The sequence below is a fragment of the Lissotriton helveticus genome, chromosome 7 (genome assembly GCF_964261635.1).
Source record: "Lissotriton helveticus chromosome 7, aLisHel1.1, whole genome shotgun sequence".
Lineage (NCBI taxonomy): Eukaryota > Metazoa > Chordata > Amphibia > Caudata > Salamandridae > Lissotriton > Lissotriton helveticus.
This window is the reverse complement of record NC_136068.1, coordinates 1,054,224,456-1,054,248,164: the sequence shown is the minus strand read 5'-3', so window position 1 is coordinate 1,054,248,164 and position 23,709 is coordinate 1,054,224,456. Positions and strand designations below refer to the sequence as shown.

Here is a 23,709-nt window from a genome sequence, read left to right as displayed (position 1 = left end):
GGACATGCCGTTTGATGGCCGTCGCCTCTTTGGCGACAAGGCAGACCATGCGCTCGAGCGCTTTAAGGACTCCAGGGCTACGGCCAAGTCCTTGGGCCTCTCGGCCCGCGCCAGCAATCGGCTGCCTTTCATTCCTTTCGTGGCCACGGAAGGGGTGTACCCACACGTGCTGCCAGCCACGCTCCGCAGGGTAATACCCAACGCGGTGGTGGCTGTGGGAACCGCCGTCCCGGCGGTCGGGGACAACGGCGAGGTCAGTCCACACCTTCCCCCGCAGCATCTGCCTCAAAACCCTCCTAGTCCGTGCTTTCAGGCCCATGTGACGCCAGTGGGGGCAGGGTTTGCCATCACCACCTCCACTGGCGCACCGTCACTTCGGACAGGTGGGTGCTGCAGATCGTCCGAAGGGGCTACTCCCTCCCCTTCGAGGCGACTCCTCCAGCCATGCCACCGCAGAACCACCGTGTATCGGGGGATCATTTGCGACTTCTGCAGGAGGAAGTTACGGCACTCTTGGCCAAGGGGGGCATCGAGCGCGTTCCTGGGCCAGAAGTAGGGTGTGGTTGCTACTCCCACTACTTTCTGGTACCCAAGAAGGGCAAAGGGGGCCTACGCCCTATTTTGGACCTAAGGAACGTCAACGGCTTCCTCCGGAAGGAGAAGTTCAAGATGCTGACACTGGCTCAGGTCCTAGCTGCCCTGGACCCAGGAGACTAGATGGTAGCGTTGGACTTGCAGGACGCTTATTTCCACATCCCCCGTCCTGCCGGCCCACCGGCGCTACCTGCGGTTCACGGTTGGCCATGAGCACTTTCAGTATACCGTGCTCCCCTTCGGCCTTACCAGCGCCCCACGGGTGTTCACAAAGGTGATGGTCGCAGCTCATCTGCGCAGGTTAGGGGTTTCAGTCTTCCCGGACCTCGATGACTGGTTGTTGAAGGCGGGCTCGCCCCAGACAGTCGTCAGCCACCTCCAGACTACGGCAGATCTCCTGCACCGGCTGGGGTTCTCCATCAATTTGCCGAAGTCACACCTGTGCCCCTCTCAGAAGCTCCTTTTCATCGGAGCGGTTCTCGACTCAGCGCGGTTTCGGGTTTATCCACCCGAACAGCGGGTCCGGGATATTCAGGCTCTGATTCCCATCTTTCAGCCGTTAATCCGGGTCTCGGTCAGGTTGACGTGCGGCTTCTGGGGCTGATGGCCTCCTGCATCCTGCTGGTGCATCACGCCAGGTGGCGCATGCAGGCTCTGCAGTGGGACGTGAAGTTTCAGTGGGCCCAGCATCAGGGCAACCTATCCAACCACGTCCTGATCTCGGAGGGCACTGCGAGACAGCTGCAGTGGTGGCTCACGGACCGCGATTGGGTCAGCGGCAGATCCCTCACCCTTCCCCAACCGGAGCACGTAGTTGTGACGGATGCGTCCCGCCTGGGCTGGGGAGACCACATGGGAGAGGCGGAGATCAGAGGCCTCTGGTCTCCGGCGGAGTCCCGGCTCCACATCAACCTGTTGGAGTTACGGGCGATTCGTCTAGCACTGAAAGCATTCCTCCCCTCTGTCCGGGGGAGTGTAGTGCAGGTGTTCATGGACAACACCACCGTTGTGGTGGGGTGGGGTGGGGTCGTGGACCCTTTGACAGGAGGCTCTGCGCCTCTGGCAATGGCTGGAACGCCAGGGCGTGACCCTGGTGGCTCAACACCTGGCAGGTTCTCTGAACGCCAGGGCGGACGAGCTCAGCCGTCGGTGCATGATGGATCACGAATGGCGTCTGAACTCGGACTTGGCGCAAGGCCTCTTTCAGCAATGGGGAGAGCCTTGGTTAGATCTATTCGCCACCGAAGAGAACGCGCAATGTCATCAGTTCTGCGCGTTGGAATTTCCAAGGCGGCACTCGCTCGAAGACGCTTTTCGTCGCGAGTGGAGCTGCGGTCTACTGTACGCCTTTCCGCTTATACCACTTCTGCCCAGAGTGCTGAAGAAGATCAAGCGCGACCGGGCCCAACTCATCCTTGTGGCTCTGGCTTGGGCTCGAAGGTACTGGTATCCAGAGCTACTCAGTATGTCAGTCGATCCCCCGGTTCGTCTGCCTCTTCAGGAGGACCTTCTGTCGCAGCAGCAGGGGACGGTCCTCCACCCGAACCTGTCCAGTCTCCACCTCCATGCTTGGAGATTGAGCGGCGACAGTTGAGGTCATTTGACTTGCCTTCTGAAGTCTGTAACGTCATTCTGGCAGCCAGGCGTCCCTCCACAAAGTCGGTATACGCCTGCAGGTGGAACAGATTTGTGGCATGGTGCACAGCAAAGGCTGTGGATCCTCTTGCTGCCCCTCTTTCTGAGGTTCTTCTCTTCCTTCTTTCTCTTGCCCAGCAGGGCTCTGCTCTGGGCACTATCACGGGCTACCTTTCTGCCCATTCAGCCTTTCTGAGGCTGCCTGATCAACCTTCTTTGTTCAAGTCCCCTATTGTAAATAGATTCCTTAAGGGCATCACTCACACGTTCCCTCCTGTTCCGTTTGTGATGCCTCAGTGGGGCTTGAACCTGGTTCTTACGTTTCTGATGTGCGCTCCCTTTGAGCCACTTCACAACTGCCCTCTCAGCCTTCTTACTCTGAAGACTGCTTTCCTGGTTGCCATCACCTCTGCCAGGAGAGTGAGTGAGCTCCAGGCCCTTTCTTGTACTCCACCTTTCCTTTCTGTCCATCCGGACAAAGTGGTGTTGCGTACTAAGCCATCTTTCCTGCCCAAGGTTGTCACGGCCTTCCACATCGGGCAGTCCATCACCTTGCCAACCTTCTTCCCGCCACCGCATCCCTCTAAAGAGGAAGAGCGGCTGCACCGTCTGGACCCAAAACGTGCGCTCTCATTTTACTTGGATCGCACACGCCAGTTCCGGGTGGATGACCAACTCTTTGTTGGTTACGTGGGCGCTAAGAAGGGGAAAGCGGTGCACAAGAGGACCATCTCCCGGTGGATCATCTTGTGTATCCAGGCATGCTACTCCTTGGCTAAAAAGAAGCCCCCTGTTGGATTGTGGGCTCACTCTACCCGAGCCACGGCGACTACAACTGCCCTGGGCCGGGGAGTGCCCTTACAAGACATCTGTCAGGCAGCTACGTGGGCATTGCTGCACACGTTTGCAAGACACTACTGCCTGGACAGCCAAGTCCGGAAGTATGGCTTCTTTGGCCGTTCCGTCCTCCAGGACTTTCTGGTGTGATTATTGGTTCGCAGACCCACCACCGGGGTTGGTATTGCTGGGGTATCTATTCTAAGGTAAGGAATCTAATACTAACGTGTCTCTTTCAGATGCACAAGTTACTACTTGTGTAACGATATATCTGTAAGAGACATTAGTTAGTATTAGATTCCTTACCAACCCACCCATCCTCCCCGTTCTGCGAACCAATATCTAGGGTTAGGGTTACCCACTTTCAGGGCCCTAGTTTCAATGGCACCAGTGTTGGTTTTTAAAATGGCTCTGCGTTTCTGGCGCGGAAAAGCTGTGTCTAAGAACTGACGTCAGCACCCAGAGGCGGCGTCTAAGTACTCCGACGACGTCATCACGGCGCCCACGACGCCGACGACGGACGCGGAGCCGCAGACAACGTCTACCGACGCGCAGGGGTACTGCTACGCAAAAATTTCCGGATCCAGTCTGACGCCTGGGGATATTCTAAGGTAAGGAATCTAATACTAACTAATGTCTCTTACAGATATATCGTTACACAAGTAGTAACTTGTGCTTTACACACCAAAACATGGGTCAGGATAAAACTCGGTGACGGTCGACAAATATAAAAAAAAATCCCCACTTCAAAAGGACTTAAACAAGGGTGCGTTCTAGCCCCTACGCTATTCAATCTCTTCCTAGCGGACTTACCGGAGAAGCTGAATAGCTGTGCAGCTCACACACCAAAACTAGGGAACGCTACTCTGTCAAACCTGCTATACGCGGATGACCTAGTTCTGATAAGCAGGACCCCAGTTGGTCTCCAGCATCTACTGAATGTCACCCATAAATACTCACAAGAAAATGCATTAAGAATAAACTACAATAAATCAAAAATAATGGCAGTTAATTACCGTAAGAAGAAACATCTTAGTTGGTTCCTTGATGGTCATCGCTTGAAACAAGGAGTAAGCCATAAATATCGAGGGGTAACATTGGACCAAAACAATTAATCAAAACCACAATTAGAAGCCCTGCGGAGAAAGGGGGCAATGACCTATTTAGCCATAAAGCCCCTAAGAAGCTTTTACCGGACTTGACATTTGACCCTTTGCTAAGGGTCTTGCAAGCAAAACTCCAGCCAACTATTACTTACGGGAGTGAAGCGTTGAAGGGAAAAGATGCAACAACTCTTGATAATATAATATCTAAAGCATACCGTGCAATCTTCCAACTCCCCAGAATGGTTTCTCCGGCCCAAATACGATTGGAATTTGGGCTCCATAAACAGTCCCTTGAACGCATGGGAGCATATGCGAAATGCTGGCATAACATTAAAGGTGACGAAAAGGGAACCCTGATTGGCCAACTTTGGACGGAACTTTCCCACCGAGGAAAATCACCAGCAAGTGTTTACCTCTAGGAATCTATCACACACCTAGGTCTAACAGAGCTGTGGGACGCCCAGGTAAACCATGTAACATTCAAAAAAACAGTATCAATGGTAACTTGCTTACTATCCGCAATAGAGGACAAGAAAACATTAGCCAAACGGTCACACGGCTGGATGGTTCTATATACATATAATAAGTTAAAACCCCAGTCCTACCTGAGTATGGGATTAGAAATAAACATCAAGGAAAAATTCCTAAGACTCCGACTGGGTGTCGGCCCTTTTAATCAATTTCTGCCACCTTGAGAGAGAAAGGAAGGAGCCCAGCAGTGTCGTTTATGCGGCAGCGGTGTTGAGGACGCAATTCATGTTATATGCATTTGAAACTCGTTAAAAGATATAAGGGTCACTCTGCTAAAGCCAGCATTCAAACAGTATGGAGCCAGATCATGCAGACAAGCGCTAATGTTGTGCTTCAACCCCGATCTGGTTCAGTTAAATTGCCGGCTAATTAAATTCCTCGACATAACCGCAAAGAGAATGAAGCACTGGACTGAGCCGCAAAAAGACTAATCATTACAAGAACTGATTGGAACTTTACAAGAAAAACAACAGCCTAAATAATATTAGCAGTCAACGCGGCTAACGTTTTAATAATTTGTGCTCTTTTAACGTGCTGTAAAACCTTTTATTATATAACGATTTTATCATAAACCGTGAGAAATGTTTATCTTTTGTATGCAATGGTTTTAATTAATCAAGCATAATAAAATAAACTTCAAACTTCAAACTAGTGGATTCCAATGGAGACGTCCGAATCGGTAAAGAGGCTGGGAGACTTCCTAAAGGCGACCATCAGCTAAAGAGGTAAGTTAGGTTCTTGGGGGATGCCTGGACACCGTCGGTTGGGCCACCCATGGTCTTGGGGCGTAGGTTACAGGGGTGTCTTCTGGTGTCAGGTTTTCTTACTAGCTCCGGTTGTTGTTGAGGACCCCTTCAGGTTGAGGCTGCAGGTGTCGTTATGAAGCTTGAGGGAGGCCAGGATTCACCAGATCCCAGGTCAGGATCTCTGAGGAGACCTCCTTGTGCTGTTGGACCACTCGAATTCTGGCAGTGGGTAGCGAATACAGAGTGGTGCAGGACCGGGGACCCGCCTGGTCCTGGGTTCTGATCTTGGAGACTTGGTTGAGCAAATCTGGTGCTCACGGGAGACAGAGTCCGTGAGGTGAGTGCAGGGCAAGTCCTCCAGGCTCTGGGAGGCTGCTGGCTGCCTGACACTCCGGTTTCTTCCCTGAAGGCAGGTCGGAGTCGGTACAGGCCTGTAAGGCTGGGGACAAAGTAGTAGACGTCCTCTTCTTCATGAGTCAGCATGGCTTTTCGGTCCTTCTTCTTTCTTCCTAGAACCTGATGAGGCAAGGTTAAAGGTCTCCCCTAAATACTGTTACAAGGGTGTGTAGGTCAGGACCAATGAGTCCCTTCCTTGGGGTGAGTACACCCCCTATTATGCCACCCTCCAGTGGGAGGGGGACATGAGCCTCTTCCTAATTTGTTGGGTCACCTCATCTCCAAGATATAGGGGGACTCAGATGTGTGCTTCACCTTGCCTCCCCCATCTGAGGGGTGGGATTGGCAAAGGTGGGCACACCTTTCCTCCTAGCTTGGTTTTCCTGCTGATTCTCCCACCCAAAGTGGGAGTCAGAACCAATGGAAGCCATTTGCTGGGGGTAGCAAAAGGCAGGGACAGCTTGCAAAGGCGGCAGGCATTTGAAGCTTCCCTTTTCATTGACCTAGCCCATCCTAGGGGAGGAGGCTTGACACCTCTGCACAGGATGGGCTTTGTTTCTGGACCCAGAGAGCGGAGGGTCTCTACCAAGGGGTCCATTGACCAGTCTGGTTGTGGCAAATGGTGGGCTGCCATTCAGGAACCACACCAGGGCTAGTCGTTTTTTCAGGGGACATCTCTAATATGCCCTCTCTGTGCATTTTACATTAAATCCCACACTGGTATCAGTGTAGGTTTAATGTGCTGAGAAGTTTGCTACCAAACTTCCCAGGTTTCAGTGAAGCCACTATTGAATTGTAGAGTTCGTAATGACCAACAACCAAACCATATACTCTTTAAGGCTTTACTGCACTTACAATGTCTAAGAATGGACCTAGACACTGTAGGGGGATACTCGGCTCATGCCACTGTACCCTCACCTGTGGTCAAGGGCACACTGCTAGAGGGGTGACTTACCTAGGCTGTGGATTGTAGGCATGGCACATAGGGATGTGTACATTTTATGTGGCACGGTCTCATGAGTCACTTAGTTGCACAGCCCTTAAGTGAGATACTTATTCTCGCATTAAACCACAATTTGTCAAGTACTCCTTCTTTGAACCATGTTTTTATTTATTTTATTCCAAAATTCATCCATTTTTGTTCATTCACTCCAAAGGTAGCTTTAATTCAAAATAACTATTTTTTCCAACTGACATCCACATGCCCATCCAGGCCTTATCAATGCCATGACAGAATTAATAGTTCGTTCAAGGTAATTTAATACTTTTAAACCCAATGCATTTCGGGCTTTTTTTCAGCCCTTCGTCAGGGGTAACTGCAAAGATAAATAGAACCCGTAAATATTCAGATTTTTACGTCTCAAAATACCTTTCACATCTAATTATACCTTGTGCTGTTCAAAAACGTGCTATTTTAACACAAAATTCTCACTATATATTCACATAACTGAAATCATCATTTAGATTGCCAATCATGTCGAAATCATGCGCCACCCTACCCTTCTCCCAACCAATGCTGTGTGCCAATAACCTAATGCTATAAAATCCACCCCGCTTCTTTCTTGTTGTAATAAAGTATTTACCCCATGCCTCATCGTCTAAGCCCATACATCAGTGCAATCCAATCCAACCACCCCCAATGAATGACCTATTCAACCCACCCCCTATGAATGCCCCCCTATTTGTTAACTTCCGTCAACCAAGTTAAAAATATAACCAGGATGTGTTACCACCTTTTGAAATAATACAAATGACTGATTCCATACACAAATAAAACCAACACATTTTGCTTGGATACATGTGAATATGTCCAAAATGTCCCTCATAGAATATATTACTGTTCCACAAAAGAAGTTTGTAGCTCCCATATGAACTCTCTCCTAGGAACTCTGGGTTCTCCTGCTGCCTTGGAAGTGAGATGTTGTTTTTGTCTATTTTTCTCCAATTGTCCAACCTTTAGCATCCAGGTGCAAACTTCTGTGGGGACAGAGTCATAAAGTACAATTAGTATAGTGGTAGAATGCACACCTCCTGATAATCGCTTTTCAAAATTTAGGAACATTCTGAAAAGCGATTATCTGGAGGTGTGCATTCTATCACTATACTCATGGTACGCAGGGATGTGTGCCATGTTGACTCTTCACGTTTCTCTGCACAAAAACACGCAGCCTGCAATGGCATTGGGTGGGTGTTAGGCTACAGGTCATCTAAGGGTGGCACAATAGATGGCTTCTCTGGTCCCAGTTTCCTTGGTACCCATGTTACCTTTTACAAGGGGCTTACCTGTGGCCAAAGATGGCAATTCAGAGTACAAATGTACAGCTTTGGGAAAGAACACAGGCCCTGGGAACCTAAATGGCAGGGACCCAGGGCACAACAATTAAAAAATGCATCATGTGTCAGGTAAAAAGTGAGGATAACCATGTAAAAAGGGACACTTTCTTATAGTGATATCCTCTTAGATCGTACTTTAATATATTGGGATGGGGCGGGGGCACTTACCAGCATTACCAGTTTGCTTTAAAGGGCACATTTGGTGCCCTCCTTGCATACTCCAGTTTGCAATTTTGAGTCAAGTAACCCTCGTTGGAACTGCTGTGACCAAACCCCTGTGTACCATGTTGACTTGCCATTGACAAGGCTTGTAGGCTCTACACTCCACAGATCTTTGGGCTACAAGAAGCTCCAGCCCTCAGCATCTCTTCCTGCCAACTAGTGTTTCCTCACCATATTACCTCTGCACCATGGGAGTTCCTTCTTGGTGAGCTGGTCAAGTTCCTCTTGCGACTCCTGTGCCCTTGGCCTGGGGGTCTTCCTGAGGGTGTTCTTCTGCTCCTTTGAGCTCCCCTGCTTGCTCAGAGCCTGCTCTGACTTTGCTGCTTGTGGTGAGCCCCTTGGACTTTGCTGGCCCCAACAATGCGCCTTCTTCGTTCTCCATGCCAGTTGCGGCTACCAAGGATTGTTAGTGCTCCTTCCAGACACCGACCCCCTGGTCACTAACATGGGACAGCTAGTGCATGACTCCTGGTCTTCCACAGCATCCCCTGGTCTGCACAGCTACAGTGACAAGGTCTCCGTCAACTCGTCTGAATTGTTAAGTTTTAAGTTTAAAATATTTATTAAGCGCAACATACACCTGGGCGGTTTCTTGGCGCTAAAGTAGAAGGCGACCGACTGAGCGAGGACAGCAACTAAAACAGCAACTGGAAAATAGGCAATTTACTAGAGAAGAGCCTGAGGAAATAAAAAGGTCTTCAGAGCTTTGCGGAAGACGGAGTAGTCAGTGAGGGACCTAAGATAAAAAGGGAGAGAGTTCCAGAACATAGGGGCAAGAAAGGAAAATTTTGAGCCCCCCTGTTTTTTCTTCCGGTAACGGGGCACAGCCAGGAGGAGTTGTGCCGAAGAGCGAAGGTCTCTGCCAGGGACATAAGCCTTGATGGCTGAAGATATGAATAGGGGGGCCAGGCCAGTCCTGGCCTGGAACACCGTGCAGCCTAGTTTAAACAAGGCGCGTTCCCGCACCGGGAGCCAGTGAAGAGTTTTCAGGAGGGGGGAGGTGTGGTGGAATTTAGGCAGACCAAAGGCAAGGCGGGCAGCCTGGTTTTGCACTAATTGCAATTTACGGAGGCTGTACTGAGGGATACCATTGTACAGAATGTTCCCGTAGTCCAGGCGGGACAGGACCAGTGCGGACATAATTAGCTTGAGTGCAGGGAAAGAAAAGAAGCGGGAAATAGAACGGATAGTGCGGAGAGTAAGAAAGCAAGAAGAAACCACAGAGCCAATCTGGGAGTGCATAGTGAGTTGATTGTTTAGCTTAATACCAAGAGTCCTAACAGAGGAAACAGGAGTAGGAGGAGAACCAAAAGAGGGGGGCCAAAAGAGAGAGTTCCAGGACTGGAGCAACCACCCGTCACCACAAGTTCCGTTTTATCGGGATTGAGTTTCAGGTGGTTGAAGTTCATCCAGTCCCTGATGAAAGATAGAGTAGATTGGAAATTGGAGATTGAGTCAGGAGTAGAAGAAAGATTGAAGATGAGCTGGAGGTCATCGGCATAGTTATATACCGAGACCTCCAGTTGCTGTAGAGCAAAGATGAGCGGAGCGATATACAGATTAAAGAGTAAAGGAGAAAGAGAAGAGCCCTGGGGAACACCGCACTGGACCTGGCAGGGGGTAGCTGAAAACTCCCCAAGATGGACCGCCTGGGTCCGGTCCCTCAAAAAGGACGAAAGCCAGATGAGGGCTGATCCTCCTATGCCCGCCGCCTTGACACGGGAAAGCATTGTCCGACATCGGTGGACATTGCTCTTCTACGCCTCCTGGTCACTCCTGAGTATCATAGACTGTCCCCTCTGCTTGCATCTTCTTCATTTCCAGATTCCACCTTTGGATTCCACCGGACATCTTTACCTTCTTCTCCAGAGGCACTTTTCTCCAAGTCTTCCATAGACGTCTATGGAGGTTTCCGATGTCTCTTCACCCCTAGGCACGTGTCTTCCCTGGAGTAGGTATCCTCGTCTCCGGGCCATCCACAGGTAGGTTGGCTCTCCAACCTTCTGTCATCCGAGGAACTTCTTCAGGGTCCTCTTGGAAGGGTTCTACTTCTGCAAAACTGCAACCGCCACTTCTCCATTGACTTCCATAGGGCATGCAGCTGTGTTCCTACGCTGCACACAGCCTCCGTGGGGTTCCTGGGTACTTACCTTGGGTGATTCCTTGTGTTCCAAAGCTCCTCTGGGTCTTCCGGCCCAAATACCATCCTCTCCTGCAGTTCGCATTCCATTTTATTAATATATTATTTGGTCTCCCCCTGGAGATCGCTGTTCTTTGCACTACTTACTGTATTGCACTTGAAGTATTATTGTGTAGTTGTGTTGCTATCTCCGGATAGGCGATATACCATTTTGTTAGTGAGTGTTGTGTAATAAACAAGCCTGGGCATAGTTTTGCTACGCGGAACTCTGCAAAGTGACAAAAAACTCTGTGGAGTTCCGCAAGTGGCGAAGGGCAGTGTGATCTGCTGCTCGCACTGATCTTCCTGCCACTCGGGTAGAAATTCTACCCGAGCTTCAGCTCGTGCTCACCAACTTACCATTCGGGAGCGCGAGTTTTCCAACTTACCATTCGCGAGCGGAGTTTTCTGCACTCTGCGGAGTGCAGAAAACTTCGCTGAGTTTACCGCCCAAGCCTAGAAATAAATAGAAGTATATCAAGGAAAAAATGAACATTTTATTTTATACTTTTTTATATAAATGTGTTTTGTGCTTTTACGGCTAAAGCCGAAATTAAGATTTGCTTCTAACTATCCAATAGCAGGCTGCAATTATTTTAAACAGTCACAAGTCTGTGTGGACTAGACATTCAACATGACGGACCTCTCTAATCCAGTTTTAGGATTTCTGGTGGTTTATGTTGTTTTGTGCTTACTTTCCCTTCAAAGGACAATGTATAATGATTAATTGGTCATCTATTAGACACGGGACTGTGCACCTATGACGGCTGCTATTTTTATGCACTGTATGCATTTATTGCATTTGCACTTTTATTGGTCACGCAACCCAAATAAAGTATTTTTAGGATGAAGTATATTTATATAAATACAGTGTGGTTCTTTTTTGTTTAACCTATACTACATGATTAAACTGGTAAAACAAGCTGCTTAACACTCCTTCAAGATAAGTCTGAAGGCTGCTTTCCAGAGCTAGTACTTTGAGAACTTTCTATGGTTATCAAAGACCACATAAGGGTTGCCTGGATTAGAGCAAGGTGTATCACTTACATAAATGTGCACCATATAGCGAGCCAGCCTCCTACAGAAGAGAACTAGGATTACAGGTAAGTAACTTATCCTTCACTCAGAAAGGTTGGAAAATGTACAACAGTGTGTATTCCAGATTGTAAACAACCAATTATTATTACTTAAATACAGATTGCGCTCTCTCAAACACGCCCTGGTGTACAGTTATTTTATGTAACCAACATATTCATTCATTTCAGGTCTGTTTTCTTCCATAATGCGAGACTTAGCTATCATTACCCACGATGGTCCAAAATGGATAGTTCTCGATGGGGATATAGATCCGATGTGGATTGAATCTTTAAATACAGTCATGGATGATAACAAGGTGATAAATCAAAAGAGACTTTTCGTTATCCTTGCTATTTGTTTTCGTTCCTGCCAAACCATCTGAATTTTTGTTTTTAATTGACTGGTATAACCCGTGAGTTTTAAATTTTGTGATATTGCAGGTTCTCACCTTGGCTAGCAATGAGCGAATTCCATTAAATCCCACTATGCGACTTCTGTTTGAGATCAGCCACCTGAGGACAGCCACTCCAGCAACAGTGTCCAGAGCAGGGATACTCTATATTAACCCAACTGATCTGGGCTGGAACCCGTGAGTATATTAGTTTGTTGGTTGCATTCAACATAATTCAATGCGTAGATTTACATTACATTATTTTAAATGCCAGCTTTAATTAATGATCCATTATCATGTTGTCTCTCATTCTCATCTCTGTTCTTATGATGTGAGGTTGTGTTCATGTCTGGGAAACAGAGGGTCTTCTTTGGCAAGTAAAACTAAATAATGTTTACCTTCTGCTTTTCGAACTAGGTATATACCAATACCAAGCCATAACACCAAACTTCTGATTTATCTCTTTAAAAAGAGTCTGGAATCTTGCTGAAACTAGGTAAAACCTGAACTCCTCCTGCTTCTAGCCGAATTTCATTTTTGGGTCTGTGTTTACATCATAGCTGTCTCTATGATGTATTGTTACCAGTGCTTTAACATATTAATTCACTGGGCTTTGGCAAGTGATGGAGGTTCGTTGATAGTAGCCAAGTAGAAAAACATTCAGATTAACCAATGACCAGGGGATTGGCAACCATGACAGGTGTTAGGGAGTGGGGGGAAACGAGCAAGCTTGGAGTGCAGTCAGAGGGGTCGAGTGGAAGGTTTAGGGGGTAAGAGGAGTCTCATCAGAACTATCCCTAGGCTGAGTTTGGGTTGATTGCACAGTGCCGGATGCTTGTCCGCACTGTGCAATAATTGCGAACAGCACCATGCACAGCGCAAGCTTTCTTTTTCTGCCGCTTGAGTAGATTTTTACTCGAGCAGCAGCTTTCTCAACGCGAACGGGCAGTTTCTTAACTCGAGCATACATGACCACTCGCAATGACCCCACCCGCCTGTGCTTTAAGAAATCTCACCGGGAGGTTTATTTTCCACGCTCTTGCTCGCCAACTTGATGTTGACGATTGCGAACGGGGAAAAGCCTCAGTGGGGGGTGGATTTTCTTCGCTCGTGCTCGCCAACTTGACGTTGGTGTGAGCAAGCAAGGAAAAAACCACGCTTCGCAAAGCGGAGTTTTTTGGAACTCCACAAGTTCCACTTAACGCAGAGTGCAGAAAACTCTGCAAACTCTGCGAGCGGCGCGGAGTTCACCCCCCAGGGTTAATCTGAACCATTTGTCATGAGTGCTGATTGGGGGCCTCTCTAGTTTACGGTATGAGAGTCATCAAGCAGAGCCCGCAGCCAAGGTGGGGCATGGCGAGAGTTCTCTAGGCAAGAGAAGTGTGGAATAGGCGGCTGCCAGGTATGAGCAAATTGAGTGTCTGTGTGATTCAGATGGGCAGTTAATAGTTCCAGGGTCATGAAATGCCAGAGACGAAGGAACCATGTCGAAATAGGTGGGGGAGAGGGTTTTTTCCAGTAGAGGGCTGTAGATTGTCTTGCCACCCCCAGCATCTGCTTAATGAGGCGCCAGTCAGAGTGAGTCATGGCAACAAGCTGAGAGGGTCCAATGCCTAGTAGGGTCACCATGGGAGAGCTTTGTACTGGAAAGCCCACTGTGTCCTTAAAGTGGCTGAAGATTTATTTCCAGAAGAGAACCAGGCTGGGGCAGGTCCACCAGATGTCAATGAAATCGCCTATTGTAGTTTGGCATCTCCAACACATCAGGGAATGATTTGAGCATATGTTCTGGAGGCGGGCAGGGGTGTAGTACCATTGCGTCATTAGTTTGTAGGCTGACTCGTGTTGTGCAATGCTTCTGTAGGTTTTTGGAATATTTTGCCAGAGCCGTTCCCAGCTTTCTGGTGTGACCTCCTCTTCAGCATCCGTCTTCCATTGTTTCTGGTTTGCGTGAAGTTGGATCTGGTGTGAGTTTTGTAGTACCTTGTATGTGTGGGAGATTAAGCCCTGTATGTAATTGGGGGCTAGCAGCCAGTGACAAAGTTGATAGTATTGTAACCTCGAGGATTCTTAAACATGAAAAGAATTTTTGGTTGTTCCAAAGTTTTAAGGGTCTTCCCTCAAATAGTTCCTGTATTGTGCGGCATTTACCCTCTGACCACAATAGGAAGGCATGGGGTTTCAAGTCCGGCGGGAAGATGGGATTGCGTGCTATAGCGTTATTGGGAGATGAGAATAATGTTAGACCTCTAGAAACCGCAAGTTAGTCCCAAATGTCAAGTGCTGTTTTCTTAGTGGTAGCTAGATATGCGCTGCAGGCGCATGGTGATCCGGGGAGCCAGGCTAGGTGCCACAGTGGCCCGCAGGAGACTGCACGGTCCATGCGAAGCTAGTGTTTTTCCCTTTCGTGAACAACACATTCCGATATATAGCGGAGGTGACATGACCAATAATATTCTAAAAGATTAGGGCGGGCCAGGCCTCAATGGTCTTGGGGAAGCATAAGTAATTTATTTGAAAAACACGGTGTGGGAAGTTAGCCTGGCATATGATGTCCACTAGTTCTAGTGGGCACCTTGCACCAATCTAATCGACCCTAATTGATAGAGGTTGTAAAGTCAACCTTATAGAAAGCTATCCTAGTGGTAGCATGAACCAGCGGTCTTCAGGCTAAGACTTCAGTAGGTGAGTTAGGCAAGTTGTTTTACCATATAAAATCCCTTGAATACCATATGAAAGGACACCACACAAGGTATATATCAAATATATATGTATTTATTCTAAACACAACCCCTCTGCACTCTTTATGAGGTCAGAGGTAAAAATACAATACAAGTCACACAGTTAATATACGATAAGTTGCCCAGTATACGTTATGCCCTAGGGGCCTCACAAACCATATACTAAGAAAGTGGTAAAAGTACCACGTGAGAGTTAGAAATCAGGCCTAGGGCCTGTAGAATCGCTGGGGCTACACTAATCAACCAGTTGGAAGTAGGAGACCCACGGGAGCCGCGTGCAGTGTCTAAACACAGGAGCGGGTTCCCATTGACTTTCTATGGTGTTCGTAAAAGTAAAAAAATTAAAGATTAAGGACACTTCCGGATGGACTTGGATGGAACCCCTTTAAACTAGGACCCTTCGAGAGTCAAGACCCACGGGAGCACCTGAGTACACGTGTTACCTCACCCAGGGAAGCCGGGCGCATAGGTGTCTTTTCGTGACAGGTTTCGTCGTCGTTTTCTATGGAGAGCTGCAAAGAAGTGCTGCAGGCGACAAGAGGAAAAGTGTCCGGGTGGATCCAAGGGTGGATCAGAGATGTGAAGAACCTGAAAGCAGAGGAGACAGAGTCTGGGTCACTAGCCAGTGACCAGGAAGGAACCAGGAAGGAACCAGGCGATGTTGGGTGCTTTAAGGTGAAGAAGATGAGTTTGTCTCTTCAGCCACGAGGTCCAGGAGGCATTGACGATGACCAGGAGCTGGATTCGAGCTGTCCCACAATGGATCTAGATGACTGCTGCATTGGTATCCAGATTGGACCCAACTAGCCTTGGCAACCGCAACCCACGCAGGATGTTGAGATTGGCTCTGTTGTAGACCAGCAAGGTCTATGGCACTTCTCCTTTGTAGGAAAGCTGGAGCAAGCATGGAGCATCCAGGAAAGAAAAGTAGTTTCAAGATGGCATCTTCGGGGGACTCACTAGCCAGCGGGCCAGTAGCCAGGAAGACACATTGAGCACAAATGTGAAGGCGGGGCCCACGGGAAACTCGTGGAGTGTGGGGGCTTGGGCTTCGGTGCAGATGATGCTCGGGGCTGGGGCTTCTCGTACCCCAATGCAAAACTTACTGAGGCTTCAGGAAAGGAGTGCAGGTAGCAAAATGCAGGATGTCCAAGATGTCTGGTCCCTCATCTCTCGTGTCCGCCATGGGTCTCAGCTTTTCTGTGGATGTGGGTCGGGGTCAGAGAAGTCTGGAAGTCCAGTTTTTGAGTCGCAGAGTCTTCGAGTTCCAGCGGGAGCCTTGAAACTGCAGACCGGCAAAGTTGCTGTTGGTGCCTGTTTGAACAGGGTGGTCACTCCTTGACCACAAGGGAGATGTCTTTCGTCTTCTAGTCAGAATAGAATGTCAAAGGTCCAAGAGTTCTGTATCAAAGTTTCGTTCCAGGATAATCTAAAGTCCTGGGGACACAGCTCCTATACTTATACTAAAGATGGGGGCTGGATTACCTCCCTAGGTCCCTCCTATGGGTGGACCTGAGAAGGGGGTGGTTACACCCCTTTCCCTTTGCCCAGTTTTGCACCAGAGATGGGGCTGGAGTGCCCCAGCAACTGGTTTGAACCGGGCTATGCATGGAGCACCTTGTGTGACCCAGGCAGTGTCTAGATGCATTCACTGAATGCAGCCCTCCCTGCCCAATACACATAACCCCTGTCTGGGGAGGTGCTGGCACCTCCCTGGACAGGAAACCTATTGTCCAGGCCGCCTTTGCTGGAGTTTCCCCCAGCAACAGGAGGTCAGACTCGTGTCTGTGGCAGCAGCATCTATTTTGTGATGCTGAGGCTCTGTTTAACTTTAACCGGGTAAAGCAGTAACTTACATTTCTTTTCCCTCTAGAAGGGTGGATGCTACCCCAGCCTCCAGAATTGGCGGGGGTGGGGGGCGGGGGGGGTAGTATTTCAAAGTGTTTGACACCTTACACGACATGTTTTGATAAAGCCAAACCAAAGTTAGCATTATAATGCACTTAAGAGTATATGGTATGGCTATATCATAGAACAGCTATAAAGAGATGGTTCCGAAAGCTGCAGAGGGGCTCAGCTCATGCTAGGGCACCCTCTCACATAAAACCAAGCACTCTTCCTCCAGGATTTTCAAGGCCTACCATAGAAGTGGCTTATAGTGTCTATATGTAAAGGTAGATATAGGCATACTATATCTAAGTAAGGGGTGATTACACCACCTTACCCAGGCTGTGTGAACAGAACTGTGGTGTCAGTTTGGAAGGCAAACCAGGGGTGGCACAATACATGCTGTATCCCCTGGTAGGCCTAGGGTGCACCTATGCCCTGGGTACCTATGGTACACTATACAGGGGCTCACAAGGGTGACCCAGTAACCCATCTGGTATGCACCTAAAGTGCATGCTATCAATATAGAGAGAGAACAGCTGGGCTGTGGGTCTGATTAGCAGGCCCACAGCCACATCAAAGTTGAAAAAACTAGAGAATCACAGCAAAAAGTGGGGGTGACCATAGGAAGCAGACCCTACTCTCCTACACATGGGCAATCTTTGCCCCATATAAAGGCATTTTGTTCTTGTTGAAAGATCTGGATGTTTACCTGTGGTATCAGGGTGGGTAGAGTTGAAATACATATAGCACTTTTGGAAGAATGGACATTTTAATTGCATTGAGGCGCCTAAACCAAGAAAGAGTGAGGCTCTTCCACTGACGTATGACTTCCCGTATGTCGCGTCTGCCCGACGGCCAGTTAGCCTGGGTCCATGAAGACAATGAGGGGGTCAGGTTGAGGCCCAAATATTTTATAGAGTGATCAGCCCAGTGTAGAGGGACCTTGGCCTGTTGTTGCTGCACCTCTAGGGTTGATAGGGTAAGATTTAGGGCATGGGATTTGGCGATATTAATCCTGAATCCAAATGCTCTTTCAAAAGAGTGAAGAAGCAAGGCAAGTGCCGGTAGGGAGGAGTCGGGGTGGTTAAGGGAAAGAGAAGGTTATCGGCAAAGAGAGATACTTTGTGCTAATAGCCTCCAAAGGTGATCCAAAAAAGTTCCGCCAACCAGCGTATTGCGATCGCCAGAGGTTCCACTGCCAGGGCAAAGAGAAGTGGAGAGAGCAGACAGCCTTGCCTGGTACCCTTGTGCACGAAAACAGGGAGTGTGAATCGGCCATTGATATGAACCCGCATACACGGATGACCATAAGGAGCCATCAATTTAGAGATCATGACCGGGCCTAGGCCTATTTTATCTAGGGCTGCACGTCTGGGTCTATTATACCAGGGAAGTAGGGTTCAAGGCAGTTTGTGAGGATCTTGGTGTAGATCTTTACGTCCGTGTTCAGAAGAGCGATAGGTCGGTATGATGTGCAAGGTGAAGGGTCCTTCCCGGGCTTTGGAATGAACTCCTTGTCTGCTCCCGACATTGTGGGGTGAGGCTGGAGATTTCAGAGAAGCTGTTGAAAAGGTGTAAAAGATGGCATTGACATTGAGTGAGAAAAATGCGATAGAAGGCGACTGTAAGGTCGTCAAGCCTGGGAGTTTTGCCCATTGGCAGCTCCTTTGGTGCCCTTGTCAGCTCGTCTAGGGTGATTGGCTTGTCTAAGAGTTGTGCGTGCTGAGAGCTAAGAGGTTCTCAAGGGCAGGTGCTAAGAAAGGAGGTAATCTCCTCTGGCGCATGGGGATTGTCAGCATAGGGATCCTTGTAAAAATCGCAAAGTGCCATTCCTTTGTCACGCTTGGACGGGGCCCCAGAGCCATCAGTCCGCTTAATTTTAGAGATATGGGCTCTGGTTGCCTGGGCACGCAGGTGGCACACCAAGCAGGTGTCCACTTTATCTCCCCCAACATAGAATTTCTCTTTAAAAGACAAAAAGGAATGCTCCGCTTTGTTGGTGCGGTGGAGAAACAGTTGTCTCCAGAGCATAGTGAGTCGATTTTCTTTTTGGGCTGAGGGCAGCCTATGGTCTCTATGCTCTAGGGCCTTAATATCCTTGGACAGGTTTGTTTCAACAAGGCAAGCTTCTAGGGATCGAGCAATTGAAATAGAAGAAATAACTCCCTGAATGGTCGTCTTGAAGGCATCCAATCTAATGGGCTCAGGTGGTTCTGTGGTGTCATTCACGTTGAAAAAGGCCTCAATCTCCCGGCGGATGTCAGTTAGGTCTACCGGGTCACGTAAAATGTGGGGCTGGAGCCGCAAGCAGAGGGGAGTGGCATGATGCCTACCTTGAACATGGTAGGTTACAGCGACATAGGCATGATCTGATATGGACATAGCAGATGTCTCAGCTGATTCCAAGGAGCGGATCTAGGGAAGGGAGAGAAAGCAGTGGTCAATCTGTGAATATGAGCGGTGAACAAGAAGGAGTAGTCCCTGGTGTCAGGGAATAGAAATCTCCAGGCATCAGTGAGACCCGGGTCAGTGATAACCCTCCTGAGGGCCGCCAACATAGCCCTGGTGCCTTGGTATGTGGGCGCCCTGCAATCTAGATCCGGGTCCCATTCCAGGTTGTAATCGCCCCCGAGAAAGATCGCTTCTTCTGGGGCCTGCAGCAGGTCTCCCAGTTGATTCCTCAAGAATGTGTCCTGCGCTTGGTTAGGTGCATAAATATTGAGGAGGGTCAGAGGCTGGGTGCCAAGATGCGCTTGGATCTTTAGATAACAACTCTTGCCGTGCCGGAACACCGAGGGCCCCCCCTCTCAACATGGCTTTCATTAGTATTGCAACCCCAGCATATTTAGAGGAAGAGCAGGCCTAATAGCGACATGGGTATTTGGGGTGCGTCAAGAGGTGATCAGGTGAGTTTCCTGCAGGAATTTAATGTCAGGATCATGTAGGAGTAGGTAGCGTCAGGCATGTTGTCTCTTGTTAGGGTGCCCCTTTAAATTGAGAGAGAGGAGCTTAATGGATGGGGCCATGGTCATCATGGTGGGAGCTGTGGTAGAGAGCGTCATTAGGGCAGTGTGTGAGAAGGTTGAACCACGAGCGGATTGTGGATGCTAGTGGCAGGTTTGTAGAAGCATGCCTCATATGTCTGGCTGGGTGAGGCGTTCCCAAGGTGTACAGTGGGCCAAGAAAGCTGTGGGAGGTTCCCCAAGATGCACTCACTCCAGGAGAAGTGTAAGGGGAGGGCTAGGGAGGGGGGGGAATGGTAATACCAACAGGAAGCGGCTAACAGGGCCTATATAGTTCAACGTTATCTTGGAACAGCTCGTAAGTCGAGACAAGAGCCATTCTGAAGAAGTCACTCTTCTAGAAGACACTGCAGTGGTGGGGGGGCACAGTGGTCAAAAGCAGCCATTGGGCGATCTCCGCATCCAGTGGCCAGTCTCTTAGGTTGCAAGAAAATTCTCCAGCTGTCAGTCCGCTTTTGTATATTGAAAGAGGCCTTTTGATGCGTTCTGGGGTGTCAGGTAGAGCCACAGCAAAGGAAGGGGCACCAGGCCAGTGAGAATATATGAGGCAATGAAGGCACAGTGAGGCAGGGCGTCCTAGGGCGTAATGCTTGCATATACCTCCCTAGGAATCCAGAGGCAAGAACCCGTGCATAAGGAAAAATAGGTCTGGATATCGATAAGTCTGGCATGATTCAGTCAGAAGCTGCAGGGGAGCGAGCCAGTGAGGGAGAGCCACTCATGGTGCGGGGATGTTTGATGATGTCTTGTTTCACCTGGGAAGAATCCTGTTTATTAGCACAAGATCTGTGCTTGGGGGTAGGACAGTAGACCATTCCAGCCGGGTAGCCTCTTTGAAATGGGCCCAAGGGGAGGAAGGGTCCGCATCTCCAGCAACTGTTGGAATCCGGAGAAGCTTTTTGCATCTCTCAATGAGCGGAGAACATTGCTTGCCCTCCCAGGTTAGCGCGTAGGGGTAGCCCCATTGATATATAATTTTTAGCTTGCGCAGTTTGTCGGGGACTGGCTTGAAATCTTTGCGCCTTCGAAGTGTAACTGGGGCTATGTCTTGGAAGACCTAGAACGGGTAGTCATTGCATACTAAGTCCGCCACTCCACCCACCGTCTGTAGAATGGCTTCCTTCTCTATAAAAAAAATTGGCTTGTGTGAGGATGTCCAGGGTAAAGTGCAGGTGTCCCCTGGTCCCAGGGACTCAATGGGCTCTATCAAGGTCTGGAGGAGAGGCATCATCATCTGCCATGATAGTCTGCAGGAGGTCTGCCATAAAAGACATAATGTCTTGTCCCTCTGCTCCACGAGGAACCACCCTGATGCTAATGTTATTACGTCAGCTTCTATTTTCAAGATCCTCCTGTTTCAGTTGGAAATTGATATGCTGATCCTCGAGGTTTTTCATTCAGTGTCAGAGGCTCTCTTGGTCCTCTGCCCGCGCGTCCATTGTGCGTTCAAGGGCATCCAGATGACACGCAACCTCTGTAACCTTTCAACAGATTTCCCGTAGGCAGGTTTTGAAGTTGTTTTTGAGAGCTCTGATTTCTGTCTTTTTTTCCCGGAGAAAGTAGCTCATGAAGGCCTGTGTGATCGGGGCCAGTGATGGGTCTTCAGCAGCCATAGCTCCAGGGTGATCAGAGACAGCCAGCGGTGGAGGGTTGGATTTCAGCCACAGGGAGGCCACAGCGTTGTCCTTAGCCGGGGTAGGGACCTGATCCTTTCCAGGATTGGAGTATGGCATGGCCTGGGATATGGACTCATCAGTCCGCGGGCCGCACAGGAGAGGTGTGATGCAGGTGCAGGCCTATGCTGCAAAAGAGAGAGCCCAGATGCCACCCGCAGATCCAGCACTGGCCAGTGGTGAGAAAGAAACAGCGCAGTGGGGGCGGCGATGCAAGGTATGCGGGCCCTAGGGCCGGGAGCACCCGGTAAGACCCCTTTAGTCACTATGAGGGGCAGAACCACTCAGAGGGTAGACACCAGGGGGGGAAGTATGCCAGATTGGAGTCAAGCTATCCAGGCTGATGAAGGCTGATAGCCAGAAACCGGTCCTTGGATGCTTGATTCCGGTCTGGGAAAGACATGGCTTGGTAGTTCGGACTGGACTGTTCCCATGAGGCACAGGGTCAGAGCTGATTTGCATATAGACCGTGTCTAACCCAGGGTGGTGTGGAGTGCAAAAAAACGATGGATTTAGGCCCAGATCTTTGTACTGGGGTGAATGTATGACATTGATCTACATTCTGTCCATCAACTGTGTTTTTTGCAATTTCACCCCGAGTGGGCTGGGGATGCTCAGACGTGAGTCCCAGGCTCTCCACACCACTGGAGACAAGCTATCCAGGCTGATGAAGGCTGATAGCCAGAAACCGGTCCTTGGATGCTTGATTCTGGTCGGGGAAAGACATGGCTTGGTAGTTCAGACTGGACTGTTCCCATGATGCATAGGGTCAGAGCTGATTTGCATATAGCCAGTGTCTAACCCAGGGTGGTGTGGAGTGCAAATAAACGATGGATTAAGGCCAAGATCCTTGTACTGGGGTGAATGTATGACATTGATCTACATTCTGTCCATCAACTGTGTTTTTTGCAATTTCACCCCGAGTGGGCTGGGGATGCCCAGACGTGAGTCCCAGGCTCTCCACACCACTGGAGTCAAGCTATCCAGGCTGATGAAGGCTGATAGCCAGAAACCGGTCCTTGGATGCTTGATTCCGGTCTGGGAAAGACATGGCTTGGTAGTTCGGACTGGACTGTTCCCATGAGGCACAGGGTCAGAGTTGATTTGCATATAGCCAGTGTCTAACCCAGGGTGGTGTGGAGTGCAAAAAAACGATGGATTTAGGCCCAGATCCCTGTACTGGGGTGAATGTATGACATGGATCTACATTCTGTCCATCAACTGTGTTTTTTGCAATTTCACCCCGAGTGGGCTGGGGATGCTCAGACGTGAGTCCCAGGCTCTCCACACCACTGGAGTCAAGCTATCCAGGCTGATGAAGGCTGATAGCCAAAAACCGGTCCTTGGATGCTTGATTCCGGTCTGGGAAAGACATGGCTTGGTAGTTCGGACTGGACTGTTCCCATGAGGCACAGGGTCAGAGCTGATTTGCATATAGCCAGTGTCTAACCCAAGGTGGTGTGGAGTGAAAAAAAACGATGGATTTAGGCCCAGATCCTTGTACTGGGGTGAATGTATGACATTGATCTACATTCTGTCCATCAACTGTGTTTTTTGCAATTTCACCCCGAGTGGGCTGGGGATGCTCAGACGTGAGTCCCAGGCTCTCCACACCACTGGAGTCAAGCTATCCAGGCTGATGAAGGCTGATAGCCAGAAACCGGTCCTTGGATGCTTGATTCCGGTCTGGGATAGACATGGCTTGGTAGTTCGGACTGGACTGTTCCCATGAGGCACAGGGTCAGAGCTGATTTGCAAATAGCCAGTGTCTAACCCAGGGTGGTGTGGAGTGCAAAAAAACGATGGATTTAGACCCAGATCCCTGTACTGGGGTGAATGTATGACATTGATCTACATTCTGTCCATCAACTGTGCTTTTTGCAATTTCACCCCGAGTGGGCTGGGGATGCTCAGACGTGAGTCCCAGGCTCTCCACACCACTGGATAGCAAATCAGCTCTGACCGTGTGCCCCATGGGAACAGTCCAGTCCGAACTACCAAGCCATGTCTTTCCCAGACCGGAATCAAGCATCCAAGGGCCGGTTTCTGGCTATCAGCCTTCATCAGCCTGGATAGCTTGACTCCAGTGGTGTGGAGAGCCTGGAACTCACGTCTGAGCATCCCCAGCCCACTCGGGGTGAAATTGCAAAAAACACAGTTGATGGACAGAATGTAGATCAATGTCATACATTCACCCCAGTACAAGGATCTGGGCCTAAATCCATCGTTTTATGGCACTCCACACCACCCTGGGTTAGACACTTGGCTATAGGCAAATCAGCTCTGACCCTGTGCCTCATGGGAACAGTCCAGTCCGAACTACCAAGCAATGTC

At 49.3% G+C, this 23,709-nt stretch overlaps 1 protein-coding gene across 4 annotated transcripts in view; it reads left to right on the top strand.

Annotated features, from left to right (window-relative positions):
* The window catches only part of DNAH17 (dynein axonemal heavy chain 17), a 12,633,448-nt gene that overhangs the window by 6,639,268 nt on the left and 5,970,471 nt on the right, over positions 1–23,709 (top strand). For all 4 annotated transcript variants that reach the window (XM_078653923.1, XM_078653924.1, XM_078653922.1 and 1 more), the window contains 2 exons: positions 11,846–11,973; positions 12,098–12,246. In XM_078653923.1, the coding sequence (XP_078510049.1) occupies positions 11,846–11,973; positions 12,098–12,246 (277 nt within the window). The remainder of the gene's footprint in view (positions 1–11,845; positions 11,974–12,097; positions 12,247–23,709) is intronic.